At 49.0% G+C, this 15287-nt stretch overlaps 1 protein-coding gene across 7 annotated transcripts in view; it reads left to right on the forward strand.

Moving 5' to 3' along the window:
* The window catches only part of lama5 (laminin, alpha 5), a 463481-nt gene that overhangs the window by 290277 nt on the left and 157917 nt on the right, over positions 1–15287 (forward strand). For all 7 annotated transcript variants that reach the window (XM_049753597.2, XM_049753598.2, XM_049753599.2 and 4 more), the window contains 6 exons: positions 4306–4450; positions 6567–6707; positions 6799–7068; positions 7616–7699; positions 7786–8016; positions 8099–8212. In XM_049753597.2, coding sequence (XP_049609554.1) covers positions 4306–4450; positions 6567–6707; positions 6799–7068; positions 7616–7699; positions 7786–8016; positions 8099–8212 — 985 coding nt within the window. The remainder of the gene's footprint in view (positions 1–4305; positions 4451–6566; positions 6708–6798; positions 7069–7615; positions 7700–7785; positions 8017–8098; positions 8213–15287) is intronic.

Here is a 15287-nt window from a genome sequence, read left to right on the forward strand (position 1 = left end):
GCAAAGCAAACACCATTAGGACCATCTAAAATGGCATCGACAAAGAGACATGCTTACGAGGAATAATTCAAGCTTTCTGGAAAGCCGGAATCATTGCCGAACGTATGTTTAATGGTGAAATTGCCCGACTGTTTACTGTTTAATTTGGATACAGAAGATGAGGACTTTGTTGGATTTGTGTATTATCTATTAGCAATGGGAGTACAATATAATACATGATTAAATAGTAGAATAAAGTACAACATATGGCCACTTCAAAAAGATTTTCAGCCAAGGGATCACATTTCGCAAGAACTAACTTACACTCGGGAGGAAAATGAGTCGTAATCGGCAAAGCCAGGGTCAGGAAACAAACCGGACAGGTTTACCACAATAGATCCGCTGACCGGGTCGTCACTAGAGAAGGAACCCCCGTCGATCGAAAGGTCATCCCTTTGGAGCAACGGGAAAGTCTCAGCTGGTGGAGAGATAGCAGTTGTAATTAGCCTGTTAATTAGGGACCGGAGACAAGGGATGCAACAACATCCACACAAGGTCAAAATGGCAGAGAAAACGGCAATGGAGACCAGGGCAGAGGAAACCCGTGAGTCGTCACCTTATCGTGGTGGAGGGGTTTGCGTGCCCCTATGATCCTAGGAGCCATGTTGTCGGGGGCTTCATGCCCCTGGTAGGGTCACCCATGGCAAACGGGTCCTAGGTGAGGGGTCAGACAAAGCACGGCTCACCCAAGCCCCTTATGACGAAAAACACAAATGGACTTTGTTTTCCCTCGCCCGGACGCGGGTCACCGGGGCCTCCCTCTGGAGCCAGGCCTGGAGGCGGGACTCGAAGGCGAGCGTCTGGTGGCCGGGCCTTCGCCCATGGGGCCCGGCCGGGCATAGCCCGAAATGGAAACGTGGGTCCCCCTTCCCATGGGCTCACCACCTGTGGGAGGGGCCGAAGGGGTCGGGTGCAATGTGAGCTGGGCGGAAGCCAAAGGCAGGGACCTCGGCGGTCTGATCCCCGGCTGCAGAAGCTGGCTCTTGGGACATGGAATGTCACCTCTCTGGCTGGAAAGGAGCCCGAGCTGGTGTGCGAGGCAGAAAAATTCCGACTAGATATAGTCGGACTAGCCTCCACGCACAGTTTGGGTTCCGGTACAAGCCCTCTCGAGGGGGGCTGGACTCTCTTCCACTCTGGAGTTGTCCACGGTGAGAGGCGTCGAGAAGGTGTGGGTATACTTATTGCCCCCCGGCTGGGCGCCTGCACATTGGGGTTCACCCCGGTGTACGAGAGGGTAGCCTCCCTCCGCCTTCGGGTGGGGGGACGGGTCCTGACTGTTGTTTGTGTCTATGCACCAAACGGCAGCTCAGAGTACCCACCCTTCTTGGGGTCCCTGGAGGAAGTGCTGGAGAGCGCTCCTTCTGGGGACTCCATCGTTCTACTGGGTGACTTCAATGCTCACGTGGGCAATGACAGTGAGACCTGGAAGGGCGTGATTGGGAGGAACGCCCCCCCCGATCTGAACCCGAGCGGTGTTCTATTGCTGGACTTCTGTGCTCGACACGGATTTTCAATAATGAACACCATGTTCAAGCATAAGGGTGTCCATGTGTGCACTTGGCACCAGGACACCCTAGGCCGCAGTTCGATGATCGACTTTGTAGTCGTGTCGTCGGATTTGCGGCCGCATGTTTTGGACACTCGGGTGAAGAGAGGGGCGGAGCTGTCAACTGATCACCACCTGGTGGTGGGTTGGCTCCGATGGTGGGGGAAGATGCCGGTCCGACCTGGCAGACCCAAACGCTCTGTGAGGGTATGCTGGGAACGTCTGGCAGAATCTCCTGTCAGGAAGAGCTTCAACTCCCACCTCCGGCAGAGCTTTTCCCACGTCCCGGGGGAGGCGGGGGACATTGAATCCGAGTGGACCATGTTCCGCGCCTCCATTGTTGAGGCGGCCGACCGGAGCTGTGACCGTAAGGTCGTTGGTGCCTGTCGTGGCGGCAATCCCCGAACCCGCTGGTGGACACCGGCGGTAAGGGATGCCGTCAAGCTGAAGAAGGAGTCCTATGGGGCCGTTTTGGCCTGCGGGACTCCGGAGGCAGCTGACAGGTACCGGATGGCCAAGCGGAACGCGGCTTCGGTGGTTGCTGAGGCAAAAACCCGGGCGTGGGAGGAGTTTGGTGAGGCCATGGAGAATGACTTTCGGACGGCTTCGAGGAAATTCTGGTCCACCATCCGGCTTCTCAGGAGGGGGAAGCAGTGCAACGTCAACACTATTTACAGTGGGGATGGCGTGCTGCTGAGCTCGACTCGGGACGTCGTGAGTCGGTGGGGAGAATACTTCGAAGACCTCCTCAATTCCACCTACGCGCCTTCCATTGAGGAAGCAGGGCCTGGAGACTCTGAGGCGGATTCTCCAATCTCTGGGGTCGAAGTCACTGAGGTAGTTAAAAAACTCCTCGGTGGCAAGGCCCCGGTGGTGGATGAGATCCGCCCGGAGTTCTTAAAGGCTCTGGATGTTGTGGGGCTGTCATGGCTGACACGCCTCTACAACGTTGCGTGGACAGCGGGGACAGTGCCTCTGGATTGGCAGACTGGGGTGGTGGTTCCCCTCTTCAAGAAGGGGGACCGGAGGGTGTGTTCCAATTACAGGGGAATCACACTCCTCAGCCTCCCTGGTAAGGTCTGTTCAGGGGTGCTGGAGAGGAGGGTCCGTCGGGAGGTCGAACCTCGGATTCAGGAGGAGCAGTGTGGCTTTCGTCCTGGCCGTGGAACAGTGGACCATCTCTACACCCTCGGCAGGATCCTCGAGGGTGCATGGGAGTTCGCCCAACCAGTCCACATGTGTTTTGTGGACTTGGAGAAGGCGTTCGACCGTGTCCCTCGGGAGGTTCTGTGGAGGGTGCTTCGGGAGTACGGGTGCCGAGCCAACTGATAAGGGCGGTTCGGTCCCTGTATCACCGATGCCAGAGTCTGGTCCGCATTTCCGGCAGTAAGTCGGATTCGTTCCCAGTGAGGGTTGGCTGCCCTTTGTCACCGATTCTGTTCATAATTTTTATGGACAGAATTTCTAGGCGCAGCCGAGGCGTTGAGGGGGTCCGGTTTGGGGACCTCAGCATCGCGTCTCTGCTTTTTGCAGATGACGTAGTGCTGTTGGCTTCTTCAGGCCGTGATCTCCAGCTCTCGCTGGAACGGTTCACAACCGAGTGTGAAGCGGTCGGGATGAGGGTCAGCACCTCCAAATCCGAGTCCATGGTCCTCGATCGGAAAAGGGTGGAATGCCCTCTCCGGATCGGGGATGAGATCCTGCCCCAAGTGGAGGAGTTCAAGTATCTTGGAGTCTTGTTCACGAGTGAGGGGAGGATGGAGCGTGAGATTGACAGGCGGATCGGTGCAGCGTCGGCAGTAATGCGGACCCTGTACCGGTCCGTTCTGGTGAAGAGAGAGCTGAGCCAAAAGGCAAAGCTCTCAATTTACCGGTCGATTTACGCTCCTACCCTCACCTACGGTCACGAGCTATGGGTCGTGACCGAAAGAACAAGATCTCGGATACAAGCGGCCGAAATGAGTTTTCTCCGCAGGATGTCCGGGCTCTCCCTTAGAGATAGGGTGAGAAGCTCGGTCATCCGGGAGAGACTCGGAGTAGAGGTGCTACTCCTCCACGTTGAGAGGAGCCAGATGAGGTGGCTCGGACATCTTATCAGGATGCCTCCTGGACACCTCCCTGGGGAGGTGTTCCGGGCATGTCCCACCGGTAGGAGACCCCGGGGACGACCCAGGACGCGCTGGAGAGACTATGTCTCTCAGCTGGCCTGGGAACGCCTTGGGATCCCCCGGGATGAGCTGGACGAAGTGGCTGGGGAAAGGGAAGTCTGGGAGTCCCTCCTAAAGCTGCTGCCCCCGCGACCCGACCCCGGATAAGCGGAAGAAGATGGATGGATGGATGGATGGATGGATGGATGGATGGATGGATGGATGGATGGATGGATGGATAAAGTACAACTGAACTCACTGTCTTGCTCCCGTGATGTTTTTTTTTACCGTAAATTATGGCATGTACTTCTATGTGTGGATTAAGTAAAGAAAAGCCCCCAGAATTGAGTCTGCACCTTTTAACCTGAAGTGCCTTATGATGTGGAAAATACGGTACATTTCCAAAAGAAACTTACCGCATGTTTATACAATATACATATTGCTGCTCGTGCACATATCACAATAGTGATTTTTTTTATATCTTGTGCAGCCCTATTATGTTCAACCTTAGTGACATTCCTGATATGTACCAGCCCTATTAATATTTTATTTCTGTAAAACACATTAAAGATGCATCAACAACGTGGTGGGTCGCCAGTGTGACCGTTGCGCATCCGGTTTCCATGGTTATCCAAATTGCCAACCATGTGACTGCAATGAGGCAGGAACTGAGGAAGAAGTGTGCAACTCTTTCACTGGACAATGTCGGTGCAAGGTGAGCATAAAATAAAAATATTAAATTCTTACCATCCAAAGTAGTTTTGTATTTGCTGGTAATACATTATACCGTATTTTTTGGACTATAAGTCACGTTTTTTTTCATAGTTTGGGTGGGGGGGGGTGACTTATACTCAGGAGCGACTTATATGTGAAATTATTCACAAAGTTTAAAAATTCAAAAATCCACTATGTCTTGAGACCGCGATAAACGAACCACGACGTAGCAAAGGATTACTGTAATCTGAACTGCAACTGCGGCGCATACTCGGTGGTGTTTTACATAAAGGACAAAGGATTCAATCACAGGATTTAATGACTTGCAGTGACAGATATTGTTTGATAAAATTGTTGTTTATAATTATATTATAAATGCAACCACCATCAGCGGCGTGCACCCGGCATTGTTGACATAAAGGACGATTGATGGATTTAATGTTTTGGAGTGACACAGATGGTTTGATAATATTATTGCTTATATAATAGTTATTTGATGTATAATTTATATATCGTTATATGGGCCTGTGGGAGAATTTGAAGTGCAACCGCCGTCAGCGGTGCGCACTCGGTATTGTTGACATAAAGGACGATCGATGGATTTAATGATTTGGAGTGACACAGATGGTTTGATAATAATATTGCTTATTTGATAGTTATTTGATATTTAATTTATATATCGTTATATGGGCCTGTGGAATAATTTCAAGTGCAACCGCCGTCAGCGGCGCGCACCCGGCATTGTTCACATAAAGGACGATCGATGGATTTAATGATTTGGAGTGACACAGATGGTTTGATAAAGGTGTTATTTATGTTATAGTTACTTGGATAACTGTCAATGTTACGTCAGGCCCGTTCTCAGCTCTTCGTTTGTGTTTATGTCACGTTACCATACCGTATCGTTTAGCCTGTTGTTGCATGTTCATGTCTGTTCTTGGTGTTGGATTTTGTCTAATAAATTTCCCCCAAAATAGCGATTTATATGGGTTTTTTTTTTCACTTTATTGTGCATTTTATGGCTAATGCGACATATATGACCAGCTCAGTGGCCTAGTGGTAGAGTGTCCGCCCTGAGACTGGAAGGTTGTGGGTTCAAACCCCGGCCGGGTCATACCAAAGACTATAAAAATGGGACCCATTGCCTCCCTGCTCTGCACTCAGCATTAAGGGATGGAATTGGGGGGTTAGATCACCAAATGATTCCCGAGCGCGGCACCGCTGCTGCTCACTGCTCCCCTCTCCCCCAGGGGATGGATCAAAATCACATGGGGATGGGTTAAATGCAGAGGACAAATTTCACCACACCCAGATGTGTGTGTGTGACGATGATCATTGGGGGACTATATGTCAGGCTGGGAACAAGGCGGAGGACTCGGATGCAGAGTCGTTTCTTTCTCTGATTTATTCCAGCACACACACTGATCAAAAGTACAACTCAAAACGCCTCTTGCGAGGGAAAACACGTGGCAAAAAGTTCAAACAAAAGCGTCGCACTGGGGCGAGACAAAAAGGCTATGGGGATCACGGCACTAACAAAAAGCGTCGCTCGGTGGCGAGACAAAAAGGCTATGGGGATCAAGGCACTAACAAAAAGCGTCGCTCTGTGGCGAGACAAAAAGGAGGAGTCTTACTGAGAGCTCGGACGTCAAAGAATCGCTGGTGGTCGGGACGAGGCAAGACACACTGGCACAAGACAAGGGGAAGACACGGACTAAATACACACAAAAGGGCGGGGACACAGGTGCTGACAATTAGTGTCAACTACACAGGTGCACACCATCCCGATGGGAAGACAAGACAACCAAACACCGAGGAAGGAAACACGAACTGAAACGGAAGGGATGACAACATAAAACAGGAAGTAAAGTTACGACACTGACGAGACAGAAAACTGGAAAAATAAACGCGACCGCATGACACTATATTCCGGAGCGACTTTTAGTCCAAATAATATGGTAATATGAATTGAGCTTTCGTGTGGCATCACACAAGGCACAGCGGTTTTATGTAAACTTAAAAGAAAGGTTTGCACTTATGTGGGATTTTGATGACAAATTATGCAATCTGTGTGCAACCGTTCCCAACCCATATCCCCCCCACATCACCACCATTAGGAGAACGTCCAGGGTTCTCGCTGTGATCAATGCAGAGTTGGTACATTCCACTTGGACCCGACCAACCCCAAAGGTTGCACCAGCTGCTTCTGCTTCCGTGCGACGGAACGCTGCAGGAGTTCAGACAAACGATACAGCGAGGTTGACCAAAATAAATGTGTACACACCTTTGAAGGCCCTACCTTTGGTGGGATTATCCACATGACCTTCCTTGTTTCTCTTATTCCTGAAGATCATGAACATGGAAGGTTGGGTGCTGCGCAGTGTTGACAAACAGGAAGTGCCAGTCAATATGTATCCGGATCAGGACATGGTGGAGGCTGACCTTAGCGACATTCCTGATGTGTACCAGGACCTTCACTGGTATGCGCCCAAGACCTACCTGGGAGACAAGGTGTCATCTTACGGAGGTTACCTGAGATATAGTCTTCACACGCAGAGTATGAGAGGAGACGTCTGGTCTCCTCCTGTAGAACCTCCACAACCTGATATCATCCTAAAGGTGCGCTTGCGTGCACGTGCGCACACAAATACACACACACACTCAAGAAACAAGGAGGGCAGGAATGCAGACAGAGTAGGACGACGAGGCAAGCTGACGAGCCGGTCAGCGAGCATGCGGCGTGCGTCATCGAAGCAGACGGGTATAGCAAACTCGTGGTTGGGGACAGGCAGAAGGTTGAGCCAAACCGAGTCAAGAGCAGATCATAAAAACAGGCTTTCGCTAAACAGCAAATCAGGAAACAGGCATCGCTCTACACAGCGAATCAGGCAAACGGGAATCAGGAGGCATAGCAGAACCAGGTTGCAGGCATACGTGTATCGAGGCAGACTGAGGGGCTTGCAGGGTTTAAATACACACCCTAATCAGCCGGTAACAAGGGCACAGGTAGCAGCGATCAGCACTGATTACCGCAGATCCAATGCAAACTGCACGCTTCTGCAGCACAAGGGCACGTCAGCAGGCCAGCTTAGAGCTGTGACACGTTTATCTATTCATGATCAGTACAAAAATGCATGTCTGCGTGCGTGTGTGTGTGTTTCTGTAGGGCAACCAGATGACATTGGTATTTTTGGAGCGTAAATATTCTTCTCCTGCAGAGCCGCATTTGGGAATTGTGCACATGGTTGAGGTAAAGTGGGCCTGGCGGTGATCAAAGTACTTTTCAAAGTCCAAAGTAGGAATTTTATAGCGCATGCTCCCCACTGCCTCCTACAGGGAAGTTTTCGACACGCTCAGACTGGCAACATCGTCACCAGAGAAGAGCTAATGTTGGTTCTGTTGGCTTTGGAGTCTCTGCAGATCCGAGCCCTTCATTCCCAGTCAGCCCACTCGGTGTCGCTCCGCGGCGCTGTGCTTGAGGGTGCTGAGAGTTTACCAGCTGGTCGCCATGCCAACAATGTGGAGCTCTGCATGTGTCCTGCCAACTATCTGGGAGACTCTTGTCAGGTGAGGAGGTACCCACCTGTCTTAAACGGGCAACATTTCTTTCATCGATACTCTTTATTCCTTTCAACATTTGTTTGCACAGAAATGTGCTCCAGGTTTCTACAGGGATGCCATAGGACTCTTCCTGGGAAAATGTATGCCATGCAACTGTCATGGACATTCGGACAAGTGTTTGGACGGATCAGGAATCTGCATGGTGAGTTCAGTGCAGTACATACATTACAAGTCTTGGTAGTGTTAATTCAACACCTAATGAGTTAATTTTAACACTGACAACTTGTTTATTTGCATCCATTACATCTACTCAGTGTTAAAGTAACTTTTTTAAAAGTGGTAGAAAAAAACTGTTACAGCAACAACATTTATTGTAGTGCAGTAATAATGAGTGTTCATACCTACACTGAACAGTGTGTGTGTGTGGGGGGGGATTACCCCTTGCCTCACTACCTTAGATAAAACACATTGCAAAATTTCAGTTCACAACAGTTTTCTTTTATTAAAGACGTGTAAGGATAAATGAATATATTGTAGTGCAGTAATAGTGAGTGTTCATACCTACAACAGTGTGTGGGAAAAATTACCTAATGCCTCTCACAAATTTATATAAAACACATTGCAAAGTCAAAGTCAAAATCTGCTTTATTGTCAATTCCTTCACATGCCAAGACATACAAAGAGATCGAAATTACGTTTCTCACTATCCCACGGTGACAAGACATAGTACACAATATACATACAAGTAAACAACACAAAAAGTAAAAACAAGAAGGCACAAATGATGAATAAATAAGAGTGATGAATAAATAATAAACAAATAACATAATAAATAAGAGGAGCAAAAATGGAGCAAGTGTGCATACAGCATACAGTCAGAATATAGTGCAAAAGTACAGGACGTTACGCAGGAGGTGGGAGAGAGTTCAGGATCCTAACAGCCTGGAGAATGAAGCTGTTGGTGAGTCTGGTGGTGCGGGAGCGCAGGCTCCCGTACCTCTTCCCAGAGAGCAGAAGATCAAACAAAGAGTGAGCGGGGTGACTCACATCACATACAATCGTGGTCGCCTTGCGGGTGAGATGGGAGGTGTAAATGTCCTTCAGGGAGGGGAGTGAAGCGCCAATAATCTTACCAGCTGTGGTCACTATGCGCTGCAGGGCCTTCATGTTGTATTCAGTGCAGCTACCACCCCACACAACGATACAACTGGAGAGGACGCTCTCAATGGTGCTAGGGTAGAATGAGGTCATGATGGCCAGAGGAGCACTGGCTCGCCTGAGTTTCCGCAGGAAGTACAGGCGGCGCCGAGCTTTCTTCGCCAGTGATGCAGTGTTGGCGGTCCAGGAGAGGTCCTCACTGATGTGCACCCCCAGGAATCTGGTGCTGCTCACTCTCTCCACCACAGCACCGTCGATGGTCAGTGGCAGGTGTTGGGTGCCACCCTTCCGGAAGTCAACAACAATCTCCTTGGTCTTGTTGACGTTCAGCAGCCACCGCGTGGCTAGAAGGTCGACCGCCGACCTGTATTGAGTCTTGTCGCCCTCGGTGATGAGACCCACCAGAGTCGTGTCGTCGGCATATTTCAGCACGCGGTTACTGCTATAAGTCGCCGTGCAGTCATGTGTCAGCAGGGTGAAGAGCAGCGGACTGAGCACGCAGCCCTGGGGGGCCCCCGTGCTCAGCGTGACGCTGGCGGAGATATTGTCGCCAACACGTACTACCTGAGGCCTCTGACAGAGGAAGTCCAATAGCCAGTTGCAGAGGAAGGTACTGAGGCCCAGCTTGTCGAGTTTGCAGATGAGTCGCTGTGGTACAATGATGTTGAATGCAGAACTGAAGTCCACAAACAGCAATCTCACATACGAGTCCCTCCTCTCCAGGTGGGTGAGGGTTGAGTGGAGGGCAGAGCATATGGCATCCTCAGAGGACCGCTTGGCTCGGTACGCAAACTGGAAGGGGTCTATGGTGGGGGGGAGAATGGACCTGATGTGCTCCATGACAAGCCCCTCAAAGCACTTCATGATGATGGGTGTCAGTGCCACGGGGCGGTAGTCATTGAAGCAGGATGGAGCAGGTTTCTTCGGCACAGGTACGATGGTGGCAGCCTTGAAACATGATGGGATGATGGCCTGCTGCAGGGAAATGTTAAAGATGTCCGTGAAGACACCCATCAGCTCTCCAGCGCAGTCCTTCAGCGCTCGACCAGGGATGTTGTCTGGGCCCGCTGCCTTACGAGTGTTGATAGCGGCAAGCGTCCTCCACACGCTATCGGCAGCGAGGCACAGGGGGTGCTCATGTGGATGGGGAGGGTTATTCAGCGGACAAGTGCTGTTCTGAGCGTCGAAGCGAGCAAAAAAGCGGTTCAGATCGTCGAGCGGATGGATGTTGCCCTCACAGCTCTGCGGTGCGGGCTTGTAGTCCGTGATGGTCTGAATGCCTTGCTATAGGCTCCGTGCATCCCTGCTGTCTTTGAAGTGGGTGGTAATCTTGCAAGAGAATGCCCTCTTCGCTTCCTTGATGCTCCGGGACAGGTCAACCCTCGCTGTTCTCAAGCCAGCCTCATCCCCAGCTCTGAAGGCTTTGTCCCTGGCCCTCAACAGCCTGAGGACAGCCCCTGTCAGCATAGCTTCCAGTTAGCCCGAGTGACGATGCATTTTGTGTGGGTCACATCATCAATGCATTTCGAGATGTAAGAGGAAACAGAGTCAGTATACTCCTCTATGTCCGTCTGATTGTTGCAAGTGGCTGCCTGCTTAAACATTCCCCAGTCAGTTGTGTCAAAGCAGTCCGGAAGCGCATCAGAGGCACCCTCAGGCCCTTGCCCGCTAGCGAACCGGCCTGGATGCTTTCACTCTTTGTCTGTATGCGCGCATAAGCATAACAGTGATATGGTCAGAAAGCCCAATATCGGGGAGGGGGGTGGCTTTGAAAGCTCCCTTATGTGTAGTGTAGACCAGGTCCAGGAAGCTGTCATCACGTGTTGGAAAATCAACATGCTGGTGAAGCCTCGGAAAAACAGACTTTAGGTTAGCATGATTAAAATCCCCAGCGAAGATGGTGAAACCGTCAGGGTGCGCCGTCTGTTGTTCACTGACAGCCTGGTAAAGTCATGTAAATGCTCTTAGAGCAAGCTATGCTAAATTAACCTGAGAAAGTTGAGGGGGGCGGTTCACTGTGCTTGCCTCACGATAGGCTTACCTATCAAGCGATGGGATTCGGTTCACTGTTCGTGACGCCAAAAATGTGGTAAATTCTCTTTGGTGGTCAGCTGGTCTTCAAAAGCAAGCGGTGGAAAGGTGGCTGGCTTAGGGAAGGAAAACTTCAGTGACACACGGCTGATTGGGGAAAGATTTTATTCAACCGGTGTCAGAATTGAAGTGTCTCTCTCTCGCCAAAAGTGTCAAGTCCCCCAAGTCTTCCCGCCCTCAAATTTTACACCCCGCGCCCCCACTTCACTCAGGCGTGTGCACACGAGGGCGGCTGGATGACCTCTGACCCGCCAAACTGTCTTGCTGATTCTACACAGATGGCCAACAGCTCTATCTATACACCCTAGTGCCAGGAAGTCTGCCTTCCTGGACCAGGCCCCATAAAATCCCACACCTGGTCACACTTAGGCTTACAAGTGAAATATACATTGCATACGACCAGAATAAAAATATACTACATATTCCCCCCTTCGAGACACTTAGAGTGTCTCGACAACGCTCTGACAAGAAATTACATCGTAAACATTCAAAAATGTTTTTGTCTACAATTTGTACCTATTTGTCTCACCCTAAATCATGATCAAGGCATGCTACATAAAGTTACTTTAACTACGAAAGCTCAAGCTAATTTAAAACCAAATCACTCTCTGACAGCAGTCTGAGGCCTCTCAGGAACCACACCTAACCAAGATTGAATCCCCCAATCCCATTAACCAATTGACACCGTCCGCACACACCCCTTCGGTGCTACATCAACAACGCCATCAATTTGGAGATAAAAACCTTGTCAATCTAATGATGAAGAAAAAGAGGGAGGTCCCTCCTACTCCCCCCCAGGGACTCCCCCCACCTGGCGTCAGCCAGGTCAAAAAAGTTAAAGTCCCAATGATCACGGAGCCCCGGCACACATCACATTCCACAATAGGTAGCAGAGCTCCAACAACAGAAATGCAAAGAAACGACACGTCCCCTGACAGCAAACCCGTCCAAACGCCTTCGTCGTATCGCAAACATGCCATGAGGCAAAGAAATGAGGTAACATAATGAAGTAAATAAAAACGAATTATCAAAGCATGCAACAAAATTAAAGCCCCCGCAGTGTTGCCCCCTCGCATGTACAAGCGCGTGCAAATGTGAAATTCAGTCCACTGAACCGTCAGTGGTGAGCAGCACGGGACGGCGGTGTCCCGGGCCGGCTGTCCATTCAATGTCCCCCTAACGACCACAATGGCCATTGATTCCCTTGCAAGGCCCTGGTCAGTGGCCAGGCGACCTACAACGAGCAACAGCCACTGCCTCTATCAAGTGACGTTAACAGTGCAAAAATGTTGAGTCATAATGGCAAAGGCAGCAGCATGGGCCGGACGTCCTCCCACCGGGGCAACACAACCCAATAGCTCGTACTCCAGTGTCGCTAGTCCTCGCAACTACTCCTTTGGCGATGATGGGGCAAAGGGGAAAAATTGTGTCAATTGTCTCATCGAAGTGCTTATTGGAACCTCCGAGGGTTCCCGACATTTACCCCGCTGTTCCAGAGGCCCACGTGGTCCCTGAAACAAACAAACAAACAAACAAACAGACACAGACAGACACAGACAGACACTGACTGACTGACTGACTGACTGACTGACTGACTGACTGACTGACTGACTGACTGACTGACTGCCCTAACACCCCAGAACTTATGAATTATCCCCCGTATTTCTCATCATGCTGTCAGTTATGCTAGATTCCCCCTGTTACAATTTAAATTCTACATTTTCATGTTAGCCTTTCCTACTGCAGATGTCACTTTCGCAATCCCACTGTCATCCCATCCATGTCCCGTCAATCATGTCACTTAAATCACTCTTTTTCAATCCAAATACTATCTTTGAACTCCAAATTTCATCTTCAATTTCAAACTTGCTCAGTAATTTCACATTGGTACCAATCACGTCACTGTCGTTCTCTTGATTTGTTAATTTATGTTATTTTTGTCTCATGTTCGAGTCACCTCACTGTTCAAATCAGTCATCATTTTGAGACAATGCTCCTATAATCTTCCCAAAATGACTTCACTGGTTTCTTTTATATCAAACAAGTTGTTTTAGGTTCATTACCTGACATGTTTCGGCGGTTTCTTCCGCCTTCATCAGAGTGTCACAGATGTGATAGTGACGCGTCTTTATCAGCTGATGGATGAAGGCATGGCTCACCTGTCAGATTTGACAGGTGAGTCACGCCCTCTGCTATCCATTGACCTCTCCAGAATGCTGTTCCAGGTTGTAGAGAGCATATAGGCTCCCTCATCCCTGTTGATGGTCCTCGGGCCCCGCTTGCGGATCTCAATGGCCTCCCTGATCCAACGCTGATGTTTATTTTCTTCAGTGCGGATGACTCTGGCCTTTTCCCAGTCCATGATGTGTTTTTCTCTTTTACAGTGATCGGTTATGGCTGACGTGTAGTGTTCCTGTTCTGCTTGTAGTTTTATTGCTCTTGTTTGTCTTGTTACAGTCTCCTTCTCACACTCCTTCTTATGTTCTATTTTTCTTGTGATGAAGTTCCTCCCTGTCTCCCCGATGTATGATTGTATGACACGTCGCTATCACATCTGTGACACTGATGAAGGCGGAAGAAACCGCCGAAACATGTCATGTAATGAACCTAAAACAACTTGTTTGATATAAAAGAAACCAGTGAAGTGATTAAAAAAAGGAAAAACAAGATGAACTTAGTACAACAATTCTTCCCAAAATGGTTCAACAGCTCAATTCCTTTCAATGTTCGTTATGCAAATTAATCAGCCTAAAATCTGTTATTAAACGTTTACCCTTTAATAGCAGCTTCAATGCATTCGCTTGTGTGGAAATGTTCCCTATTCCTTGTTTCTGGTCCCGTTTTCTCCTTCATTGACTGACCTTCCAAACCTTTGTTCTTTATTGTGCAGCTGTCTACTCCCTATCAGCTGTATGATTTGTCGGCTTCCGTGCTTTTTCTTTGAAACATCTCAAATCTTACTGTCGCTTGATTGTTACCACGCTTTGCATCCATTTGAGGTTGTTGTCTCCCATTAACTCCCTTCCTTTTGAGATGCTGCTTCTGCTCCTTCCATCACTGCATGTTAAATTCCAGCATGTCCTGTTAAGGCTTCAAAAACAAGTGAATTCGAAAAAAACATTGAATCTCACAATTTACAAATTTAATTCTACTTACTCATTTCTATTCACTCACTCCCCCCTTTGACACACTCACCCAATGTGTCATTCAGAATTAAACCACCAAAGTGTCCCGACACATTATCATACTCATCGTAGCCAGACCTGGTGATCGTCTAGTTCAGTGTTTCCCAACCAGTGTGCCGCAACATTAATTACGGAGCGCGTTGTAAACAGGATCGCCAAACCACTGGTCAGTTAGTGCAAGGCCTGGTCACCCACTTGCTAATCGTGCATGCGTGGCAAATCGGAGAATCTTGAGATTTAATGTTGTGGCATCGGCACATACTCAGTTTATGTGTGTGTTGCTGTGTGATTTTACTAACAGTGACACTATGACGGCTGTGGTGTGTTTTCGGTCCGATAGAAATCAGAGCATGTAGTCCATTGCAAGAATTGGATTGTTCATTTTTCACCAACATAAAATACACAGTCAAGTCGAGACACCTCGACTGTGATAGCCACTTACCCGCTGTCAGAACAGCAGAGCGTCTTTACAAGTGACTTTGTTTTTAATGTCGCAATCTTTCTAGAGCTAGTCTAAAACAGGAAACAGTCATATTGATTCTTTTGGATTTTGATCACAATCACTTTCAATAGTTTAAACTGTCACTTTTATTCACAAAAGAAATACAATTTGAAGAATATGTAGTACTTATTTTATTCAATTATTTGACTCTCCATACATATATAGGAATAGAACTTTACGTCTTTTGTTGTAATATAACTGATTTTAATATAGAAGCTGGTGTATCACTTAACAGATTTTTGTTGGTGGTGTGCCTCGAGATTTTTCCCAAAGAAAAGGTGTGCCGTGAATGAACAAAGGTTGGGAAACACTGCTCTAGGTCATGCCCAGTTCCCTGGGTC

The sequence above is a fragment of the Syngnathus scovelli genome, chromosome 2 (assembly GCF_024217435.2).
Source record: "Syngnathus scovelli strain Florida chromosome 2, RoL_Ssco_1.2, whole genome shotgun sequence".
Taxonomy (NCBI): Eukaryota; Metazoa; Chordata; class Actinopteri; order Syngnathiformes; family Syngnathidae; genus Syngnathus; species Syngnathus scovelli.